The sequence below is a fragment of the Mizuhopecten yessoensis genome, unplaced genomic scaffold, assembly GCF_002113885.1.
Source record: "Mizuhopecten yessoensis strain PY_sf001 unplaced genomic scaffold, ASM211388v2 scaffold5519, whole genome shotgun sequence".
Classification (NCBI taxonomy): Eukaryota; Metazoa; Mollusca; class Bivalvia; order Pectinida; family Pectinidae; genus Mizuhopecten; species Mizuhopecten yessoensis.
Genome location: NW_018406089.1, coordinates 1,160,315 through 1,171,662, shown reverse-complemented (window position 1 = coordinate 1,171,662; position 11,348 = coordinate 1,160,315). Strand labels below are relative to the sequence as shown.

The 11,348-nt window shown below is 36.9% G+C and overlaps 1 protein-coding gene across 1 annotated transcript; it reads left to right on the top strand.

Annotated features, from left to right (window-relative positions):
- Positions 1 to 383: 383 nt before the first annotated feature.
- LOC110450825 (proteasome subunit alpha type-7-like) lies at positions 384 to 7,856 on the top strand. Its single transcript, XM_021498578.1, has 6 exons — positions 384 to 523; positions 2,211 to 2,337; positions 4,987 to 5,111; positions 5,806 to 5,928; positions 6,737 to 6,919; positions 7,578 to 7,856. The coding sequence occupies exons 1-6, from the start codon at positions 422 to 424 to the stop codon at positions 7,665 to 7,667; spliced, it is 750 nt and encodes a 249-aa protein (XP_021354253.1). The 5' UTR covers positions 384 to 421; the 3' UTR covers positions 7,668 to 7,856.
- Positions 7,857 to 11,348: the final 3,492 nt, after the last annotated feature.

The window sequence follows — 11,348 nt, the reverse complement described above, 5'->3', positions numbered from 1 at the left end:
GAAATGAATAAAACTGCTGTTTAAATAGCTAATTAGAAAAGTGTGAATATAAGATTTAAATAACGACCAATCGTATATTAGAGAATAGTGTGTTTGTGACTTTTTGAGCGAGACGCTACAGAGTTTAAAATAAAATACGAATAATTTCGTCCGGGTTCCGGCTCTTATTTTATGATTTCCAATGATTATTATTAATACTATCACTAAAGAAATGGAATAAAAGACTATGATATAATATTTGTAATTATTTGAATATAATATATATCATATAATAACCAAAAAATATTTTTTCATAAAAAATATATTTTTTGTTTTTGCTGGTAATGTTAGGCTGAAGAAATGTTTGTGATAAACAGTTTTAGTCGTTAAGCGTTTTAAGGACACAGAAACGCCGGTTTCTGCGGTCCACAAAGTTTCCAATATGAGTTCCCGATACGACCGTGCTATCACCGTTTTCTCGCCTGATGGTCATTTATTCCAAGTAGAATATGCACAGGAAGCCGTGAAGAAAGGGTCTACTGCCGTACGTTTTAATTACCAAGTCAACTACAAAACACGTATCTCTGGTTGATTTTACAGTGATAAAAAACGAGTCTCAAACATGACCACCCTCAAGTTTCTGTTCATAATTGCATTGTCATCTGAACTTTAGTGATATATTGTGTCTCTTTACACCAAGTCTCGCCAAATGTTTACTGCTACTCGTTTGATGTGTTTAATCCGACTTTGTCTTACATGTTTTCTTATCTGTTTTTTTCTCTCGATGTATAAAAATATGGACTTTTAATACGATTTAATACGATAAATAATGGACGAAGGCTGTAAGCCTCTGTGTCCATATCAGTTGATATTACAATATTTACAGTATGATATACTTCTGTTGTACAATTAGCATGTCTTTCATCGTATATATAAAATTAAGTTAATTATTTGTTGGTATATTCCCAGTGATTGTCCAGTAAATTTTCAAAATGTTTGACATCCTCTGCATCTATAACATCTTGCGGCAAGTTGTTCCAGGTATCTACTACGCGGAAGCCGAAAAAGTTTTTTCTAATGTCTAGGTTACAGTGCTTTTTGAATATTTTTTGTGAGTGTCCCCTTGTCCTGCTGGTGGTATCCATTTGGAACATATTTGTTGTGACTCGTTCATCATAAATCTTCTTCACTATTTTGAGTACGTTGATCAGGTCCCCTCTATTCCTTCAGTGTTCTAAGGTTGGCAGGTTTAGTCTCTGCAAGCGTTCATGGTACGATAAATTTTTAAAACCTGGTAAGAGTTCAACAATACCCAAAAAATCAAATAAAAAGTTTTATTTAACGTAGGTATGATTAAAAACATTACAACATTAGCTTTAATGAGCTATTAAAACCGATACATAAAAGACATGCACAGGTACACAATAAATATTTAACCTAAAAGATAAGCACTATCTAATAGAGAGGTGACATAAGTAGAGGTAAGCTTTAGCTGAAAACATCTTCTATTGCAAAATTTCAGAATCGTCTGATTTTGAGTGATGGTAATTTTGAACGGCTATTAAATTTTCATATGGATATTTGTGTTCATCGTAAATAAATAAATAATGAGCTTATGTCATGGTGCGGCGTCCGTCTGTCCGTCCTCGTCCGTCAACTTTTCCTTTAAACAACTACTTCTGAAGAACGGACTGGCCTACAGTCATGATATTTGGCTGAAAGCTTTGTTGGTAGGAGCCCTACAAAGTTTTAGAACGAAAATGACCTTGACCTACTTTCAAGATCACAGGGGTCAAATATGTCAAATGCTTCCAACAACTTCTTTTGAAGAACTGAAAGGTATAGAATCTTTATATTTGGCTGGTGGCTTCCTGGAATAGAGCCCAACAAAGTGTGAGAACAAAAGTTAGTTTGACCTACTTTCAAGGTCACAGGGGTCATATATGTCAAAAGCTTCAAATGACTTCTTCTGAAAAAAAGGATATCCCAAACTGGATGAATAAGTTATTGATACCTCATGATCTATGTTAGTTTTGAGTCCAAAATGAAGTGACATAAACTGCTGAAACAAAGTTCTATTATCTATCTACTTTTTCCCTTTCTTTTGTTATCAGTTTCAAACCAAAGAACATGAGTCCAAAACTCAAAATAGTGTTTTTTTCCAGAAATCACTTCATAATTAAAAAAATATCTACTCCATGTGATCCACCATTTCCATATATTTTTTACAGGTTGGTGTCAAGGGAAAAGGTATAGTTGTTTTAGGAGTAGAAAAGAAAGCAGTTGCAAAGCTTCAGGAGGACAGGACTGTGCGTAAAATTGCTCTCATCGATGACCACGTCGCCCTTGCATTCGCTGGTTTGTATAATAGTGTTATTGATGATTTATTAGCTCACCGGGTCCAAAGGACCAAGGTGAGCTTATGCCATACCGTGGCGTCTGTCGTGTCGTCTGTCTGACGTCCGTCCATCGTCCGTACGTCAACAATTTCTTTAAATGACTTCTTATTCTTAACCACTGATTGGAATTTAACTAAATTTGACTGGAAGCATCCCTAGGTGATGGTGATTCCAAAGTGTACAAATGGTGGGGCTGAACCCCCAGGGGGCGGAGTAGCGGGTCAAAAGGGGCAATTTGGCTATATTGCTTTAAGCTTTAAGCGACTTCTTCTCTGGAACTAAAAGATGGACATGAGCTATATTTGACTGGAAGCATCCCTAGGTTGTTGAGATTCAAAAAATGTACAAATGATTGGGCGGGGCCAAATGAGGGCAATATGGCTATATTGCTATAAACGACTTCTTCTGTAGAACTATGCCATGGATATCGATCATATTTAGTTGGAAGCATTCATGGGAGGCAGGGATTCAAAATTGTACAAATGGTGGGGCTGACCCCCCAGGCTAAGGGGTGTGGCCAAAAATAGTTTATTATTTGGAAATGGTTGAGATCCCGACCGTATAACCATATATACAATTGATGAGTATAAAGAGAAGAATGCACATTTGCTTCGAGGGTGGCTCTAGGGTCTGGCCCCACCCTTGGAGACAAAGTCCCTGGGTCATAACTTTGAAACAGTTGAGATCCCCACCCCAGAACTATATATACAAATGCTGGGCATAAAGAGACGAATGCAGTCATGATATTAGAATAGACCCTTGGGTCTGACCGAACCCCTAGGGAACTAGTTTAAATTTCTTAGTCACAGCTTGGAAACAGTTGAGATCCCCACCCTATAACCATATATATATACAATTGCTGAGTATAAAGAGATGAATGCACATATGCTTCCAGGATGGCTTTGGGGTCTGCCCCACGCTTGGAGACTTAACCCCTGGGTCATTACTTTGAAATGGTTAAGATCCCCACCCCAAAACTATATATACAATTCAGGGTCTGGCCCATCCTTGCAGACTTAACCCCTGGGTCATAACTTTGAAACGGTTGAAATCCCCACCCCAAAACTTCAAATACAAATGCTGGGCAAAAAGAGACGAATGCAGTTTTGATATTAGAATTGATCCTGGGGTCTGGCCACAACACTAGGGACCTAGTTTCTGAGTCACAGCTTGGAAACTGTTGAGATCCCCACCCCATAACCATACATAAAATTGCTGGGCATGAAATATCTGATACAGATATGCTACAAGGATTGGCCTTTGGGTCTGACATATTCCCTTGAATCTCATTTGAAGAATATTTTGCCATGATTGCTTAGATATCCAAGTGATCGATACTGGCCCTCTGGGCCTCTTGTTTTATTTGTCATTTTGAGAAATGTCTTGTATGTAATGATGTATATACACAAGGTGACATAGACTCGTGGCCATATGCATATTCACAATATACCAGATAACATGAAGGCACCATGAAGAACTTAAATTAACTATAAGATATCAAGTATTATACTATGACTTGTATACAATTTGCCTACAAATATTGAAGGAAAGAATAGACTTCCTGTATCAGGGCTAAAAACGATAAGGGTAGTCTGATAGACTGAGAAAAGTGAAATCTCCAACTAGACAAATGATTCTAAAACCTACTGGCTCAATTGACTAGTCTAAATTTGATATTGATTATCTTGTTGAATAATAGTGAGTAAGTTGAATTTGCACATGGACAAGTGAAAATTGGAAACTACTATTCAAATTGACAAGTGATATTCCAAATTAATTTCTAGTCAATGCATAATTGTCACAGGTGTATAATGAAGAGGCCACCTACGTTATTGTGTGTTTACTTCTGTGTCTTCCTCTGATGATAAGAATATCTGTTTATAATCAGGAAGTTGCTTAGCGGACATTGAAAAATCAAGAATTGATCAGCTGTTCCCTTTGCAACACTTTAAACCTCTATACTTTGTTTCTCTCACACCATCCTCGATATCCAGGGGTTACGCTCACTTTCGCTCTCGGCACCCCTGGAATTTGTCATTACAAAATCGAAGGCTCGGGTTTCAGATTTCAACACTTTTTAAGGGAGTTAAGGCCTTTAATGCGAAATTACTTGTACAGGGAAACCCTAAGGTCAAGGTTACTAAATGATGTATAAACTACCAGCATCTGCGGGGGGTATAAGTTATTCTCTGGATGACAGTTCTAGTTTAATGCATGTAATGGCTTCAAAACATGTTTGAGCAATCGTCTAGGAATGCCTTCCGCATGCTTGTCTTTCTTTTATGTTTAGTGACTATGTACTTTTGATGGCAGAACTAGTGAATTAGTCACTCGACTCATTTCGTCTATCGATAGGTAGCGTATACACACAGCACCAGATAGGTTACACCCTGTCTGTAACCTATCAGAGGTTTTTTACCTTGACAGGATGACCTTTGACCTTGGCCTCTTGTTCAGTTGTAACAAAGTGGTGTCCATGTTGTCGATTTGGGATAGTGGTTTAGCATGGCAACTTCAATCAAAGAACAGTAGACTAGAATCATCAAAAAGCTAGTATTACTCCTAAATTATGTCTGCTATAGAACAATTTCTGTTTTGTATTTTAAAGGTTTGACTGCAGATGCCAGGATTCTGATCAACAGAGCACGTACAGAATGTCAAAGTCACAAACTTATAGTGGAGGATCCAGTCACACTGGAGTATATCACGCGACACATAGCTCAACTAAAACAGGTAAACATGCTGGTACTGTGCATTGTTCGACTAAAATAGGTGAAAGTCATACGAAACATAACTAATATTGATAAACCTCACACTAAACATTTCTCAGCTAGGATAGTTAAGCATCACACATCACATTATCAACTGATACAGGTACAACAGAAAAGAATGACCAACACATTAAGTTTTCAATAGTTGTAAAGTTGTCTAAAATACATATACTTCGAAACTGGTTAGGTAACACAATGAGATCAGGTAGCAACACACTTGTTTTGGGCAAATCACTCTTAGTATTTTAGAAGCATCATCTGATGGTGGGCTATTCAAATCACCCTGCGTTCTTGGTTCGTTGTTGTCGTCCTTCCTTAAACTATTCTTGTTATCACTATTTTTCAAGAAGTACCTGAGGGATCTTTCTCAAATTTTATGTCGGTTTCCCTGGGTCCTTAGTTGTGCAGGGCAACTTTTGAGACTGATCGGATAAACAACATGGCTGACAGAGCTACAGTATTCTTGTTTCCCTAGGCACATCTGGCTACTGTCACAGTAATTTGACCGGGAAAGGTGTTATACTTCAATGTCTATGATATAAATAACACTTGATTTGCCTCGATAACACAATATAATTTTATTTTGTCCATACTTGTTTTTTCAAAGGTTTTTAACCTTAAAATACTAATGAATCAATTTTCATGTTTTTTTTTAGAAATATACCCAGAGTAATGGCCGGCGACCATTTGGACTCTCAGCACTGATAATTGGTTTTGACTATGATGGAACACCTCATCTGTACCAAACTGACCCCTCAGGCACATACCACGAGTGGAAGGTACAGTGTTGTTCTGCAGTAGAACTTACGGATGTATGCTACCGTACACATTTCCTTTCCAGTTGTGTTAAACACTGAAGAAACACTAGGAAATGTGTTTGGATACAGAAGTGTCTGTATTATTGATTCTTCACAATGCTTATGTGTACGTCATTGATAAAATTGGTGTACAGTTGAAAGCTGCATAAGTGACCTGGCAGCCATTCTAGATGTTTAAGTTATACTAGGTATAATATAGATGTTTCCATGCGAAACCACTAAAATCCACTGGTAATACAATGTGACCATTTTAATATCATACCATTTTCATCCAGTGGCTTTGATATATCAGGTTGAGGGTAGAGAAAAGAATGTGTGACAAAATGGTCATAACCATTTTAACACACATTTTGAAGGAACAAAACAAAAACAGGATTTGATTATTGACAATTTAGCTATTTTGGTTATTGTAAATATAGAACAGAATCCAGAACAGTCAAACCAGACAAATCAATGACTACATGTAGTAACATCAGACACGGCAGTCTTCTGAACATCCCAGTACACAGAAACTTTCTAATTAATTCAGCTAGTAGTCTTTGAACTGTCAGAATTGTTTTTAAATTGTTTTACCACTACAAAAAAAAAAAAAGCAGAAAAAATCTTCTTGCATCGGCCTGTTATACCATCAGATACTGATATTTAAAAAATAAAATAAAAAAATGTATAGGCTTTTTCTTCCTTTTAGCGAGTTTGGAATTTAGTCTTCATAAAAGTGGGCCTTTTTTCAATAAAATTGTGTATTACATTGACAGTATATCTATTGTAGGCGAACGCCATTGGTCGTAGTGCTAAGCCTGTCCGAGAGTTCCTCGAGAAACACTACACAGAGGAGGTAGCCGGCAGTCAGGAAGAGTGCATCAAACTGGCCCTCAAGGCCCTGCTTGAAGTCGTTCAGTCAGGTGCCAAAAATGTTGAGCTGGCCATCATGAAGGAAAACGAACCTCTCAAGGTAAAGCCATGATCTCTAATGCTGGGATGTAGTATTACGTGTTTGCACATCAGATACAACTAAATTGTATGCAAAATTAATACATTAGCAGGTCCAAGGGATAATTTAAACTATATAGTTTTAACAGTTTAGAGAGAAGTTTGGTATGAACTGATATGAAATAATGAATCGGTCTTTAATGAAAGCTTAATGTTCTGCATTTAAATGTACTAGAATTCAAAGTCAGTTTGCATATAACTCCATTCCGAAAACTTAAAACAAGAGGCCCAGAGGGCCTGTATCGCTCAGCTTGATACATGTTTAAAGTACTACAGGCAGGTGAGCTAAAAATTACATACCAGGTATGTAGTTTATTAAGCATTTCAGTCCTACTAGAGGCAAAACATTAGAGAATTTTACTGCATTTCATGCAGAAACCTGGACTTAGTTTTATCTTGGATATAACATAGTGCCTGGGCAGGGGTACAACTGTTCACCAGGGAGCCCTGTTGGTTAGGGTGACAGGATCATAGTCGGAGGTCCAAGGTTCAAATCCTGGTCTGACTCTGTGCATATTTCTCTAGACCTTCATGATCATTTGTTTCAAAAGCAGTTGTAGGACAATTTATTTCGGATAAAGGCGGCTGGTGTAATCTTCTGGACTTGTTGTATTTTTCAGATGTTAGAACTGGAAGAAGTAGAAAAATTCATCGCAGAAATAGAACGAGAGAAAGAGGAAGAAGCAGATAAAAAGAAACAAAAGAAATGAAATGACCAGTTATCAACACCACACAAACTCTAGTATAATAATCATGTGATATCACTAACACTTCAAGTGTTTTCAGCTTCGATCTACGAAAAAGTGCTAGTAATTTCTATGCATGCTGAAAATTGATTCATTAATTTTCAATATGTACTGAAATATCATTTTCATGAATAAATGTTCACTTTATCTGTTTGAATCGATTTGTTTTCATTTCTGTTGCGTTTAAAGATTGTGTTCATGACCATAGACTTGTGGAATGAGGTAAAACATGTATTAGTCGACTACAATCAATCCTTGCTAATTTAGGTTCTCCATTTTTAGAGAAATATTGCGATCGCCTTATGTCCGGCTTCGATTTACATTTTCGACTTCTTCTCCAAAACCCCTAAACCAAATTCAATGAAATTTTGCAGAAACCTACCATGGCCAAATTAAAGGTCAACCAAAATTGTGAATTTTATGGTCAGCAGCCCCCAGGGGCCTGAGGGGCTGGGCCAAAAAGGGTCAAATTGACTAAAATTTCAAAAATCTTCTTCTCAAGACCCAGATAAGGTAGAATCAGATACTCTTCATAGATAGAAGGGTCTTAAGGTGCTTTCCCAAAATAGTGAATTTCATAACCCTGGGGTCTCGCGTTTCCCCCGTAAACTTTACTATAGTTTATATAGGGAAATCACATTTTGAACCAGCATTTGTCTATTTTCCATTGGAATTAATTCAAACTTGGTTAGCATTATCAGTACTGGATAGCAGATCGATGATATGCACAAATCAGCCCTGACTGACCCCAAGGGGCAGATGGGTGGGGCCAAAAAGGGTCAAATTGACTAAAATTTCAAAAATCTTCTTCTCAAGATCCAGATATGGTAGAATCAAATACTCTTCATAGATGGAAGCGTCTTAAGGTGCTTTACCAAAATTCAGCTACTTGACAGAACCATTATTTGTACATAGTACATATACTACCATCTTTCACTCTGCTTTTGCATTACACGTAGTTCAAGTTACCAAGTCTGTCTTCCGGCGTCAATATTTTACTTTAAACAACTTCTTCTTAATAACCGCAAGGCCTAGGGTGATGATTTTTTTTACCAGAAGCAAACTGGGATGAAGGGCTACCAACTTTGTTAAAATAAATGACCCTCACCTTTATTCAAGGTCACAGGGGTCAAATATGTTAAAAACTTAAAACAACTTCTTCTGAATAACCCAAATGCACAGGGTGATGATATTTGACCAGTAACATGCTGGGATGAAGGGCTACCAAGTTTGTTCAAATGAATGACCTTCACTTATATTCAAGATCAAAGGGGTCAATTGTCTTAATTTTTTTTTAAACAACTTCTTCTGAATAACCAAAAGGACCAAAATGGTGATATTTGTCCAGAAACATGCTGGGATGAAGGGCTATTTAGTTTATTCAAATAAATGAACTTCACCTGTATTTAAGGTCACAGGGGTAAAATATGTCAAAAAGTTAAAACAACTTCTGAATAACCGAAATGCCCAGGATGTTGATATTTGGTCAGTAGTAGACTGGGATGAAGGCTACCAAGTTTGTTCAAATGAATGACCTTGACTTATATTTAAGGTCACAGGGGTCAAATATGTTTGAAACTTTTAAACTTCTGAATAACCAAAAGGTGCAGGATGATGATATTTGGCCCATAACATGATGTGATGAAGGGCTACCAAGTTTATTTAAATGAATGACTTTGAATTATATTCAAGGTCACAGCGATCGAATATGTTTAAAATCTTTTAAACGACCTCTTATGAATAACCGAAATGCCCAGGGGGATGATATGTGGCCAGTAGCAAGCTAGGATAAAGGGCTACAAAGTTTGTTCAAATGAATGACCTTGAATTATATTCTTGGTCACTGGGGTCAAATATGTTTAAAAAAATTAAACAACCTCTTCTGAATAACCAAAATGCCTAGGATATTGATATTTGGTAAGTAGCATGCTGGGATTAAGGGCTATTTACTTTGTTTAGATAAATGACCTTGACTATTATTGAAAGTCATAGGGGTCAAATATGTTTGAAACTTTTAAACAAATTCTTTTGTTAAAACCGAAAGGCACAGGATGATGATATTTAGCCAATAGCGTGATGGGATGAAGGGTTACTAAGTTTGTTCAAATGAATGACCATAACATTTGTTCAAGGTCACAGGGATCAAATATGTTCAAATCTTTCAACGACTTCAAAATAACCAAAAAGCCTGGGATGTTGATATTTTGCCAGTAGCATGCTAGGATGATGCGCTACCAAGTTTGTTCAAATGAATGACCTTGAATTTTATTCAATGTCACAGGGGTCAAATATGTTTAAAATCTTTAAATGACATCTTCTAAATAACCAAGAGACACAGGGTGTTGATGTTTAGCCAGTAGCATGCTAGGACGAAGGGTTACAAAGTTTGTTCAAATGAATGACCTTCACTCATATTCAAGGTCACAGGGGTCAAATGTCTAAACAAGAGGCCCAATGTGCCTGCATCGCTCACCTGGTATTAATCTCACACTTGTAATCTTAATATTGGACTAAAATACAGCTACAGGCAGAATATCATTGGTTGATTCATAAGAACCTATTAAAAGATTTAAACATATGAAGCCTGTGACCTTGAATGTCGAACAAGGACATTAGGTTGAAAGTGGGTCAAGGTCATTCATTTGAACAAACTTTGTAGCCCTTCATCCCAGCATGCTACAGGCCCAATTTCAGTACCCTGGGCCTATTGGTTATTGAGAAGAAGTGGTTAGAAGATTTTACGACATTTGACCTCTGTGACCTTAAAAGTTAGTCAAGGTCATTCATTTGAACTGGGACTTGGTAGCCCTTCATCCCAGCATGCTACAGTCCAAATATCATGAGCCTGGACCTTTTGGTTATTGAAAAGAAGTTGAAAAGAAGGATTTTAAGACATTTGACCCCTGTGACCTTGAAAGTTGGGCAATGTCATTCAATTGCGACGATTACCTGTTTATTCTGATACATTTGTATATTGGGATTGCATATCAAACTTGAATTTTACCTTCATTCAAATTTATCCTTCCTCAACTTTGTACCAAGATATGATGACTTAAATTTACCTGGTGGGTCTTCTGATGCAGAAAATGACTGCTTAAATCAGCACCAATCAAAGAAAACAATGAAGAAAACAAAAGATTTTGGTATAACTATAATTGGATCATTTCATATTTATTTTGTATGGATTGGCATTGCAGAACCTGAAAAGAAGTTGCAAATGAGTGGCAATGATGCAGATGATAGGCAGACAGCAGAAGTTGCACCATAGCAACAACTCACTTTGACAAAAGATGGTTATCTAAACAAGAGGCCCATGGGCCTTAACGGTCACCTGATATATTTATACAGAGAGTTGATTTTGTTTTTAACATGAACATTATTCAAAGTGACAAAAAACAATAAAACCACCTTACTCAATATCTAGCATACAGATTTCAGACTAAAAAGGATTTGAAACTAGCACCTCTGATTCTTAACAAGGAAAATGAAGAAATTTTAGCACACTGACTCCTTTGAGCCCCACCCTACAGCCCTTGGGGGTAGGGCTGGCTCAAAATTTTCAAAGTATCAAACTGTCAATTCAAGGTTATAATTCCAATCAAGTTATTAACATGTAATATTCAAAGTATCATTTGCCATTATAAA

What these genes read in the sequence shown, in the direction of transcription:
- LOC110450825 (XM_021498578.1), top strand. Translation starts at nt 422, where the DNA reads ATGAGTTCCCGATACGACCGTGCTATCACCGTTTTCTCGCCTGATGGT. An exon ending in TGAAGAAAGGGTCTACTGCC is followed by an intron (nt 524 to 2,210) that starts GTACGTTTTAAT and finishes TATTTTTTACAG; the next exon opens with GTTGGTGTCAAGGGAAAAGG. An exon ending in AGGAAAACGAACCTCTCAAG is followed by an intron (nt 6,920 to 7,577) that starts GTAAAGCCATGA and finishes TGTATTTTTCAG; the next exon opens with ATGTTAGAACTGGAAGAAGT.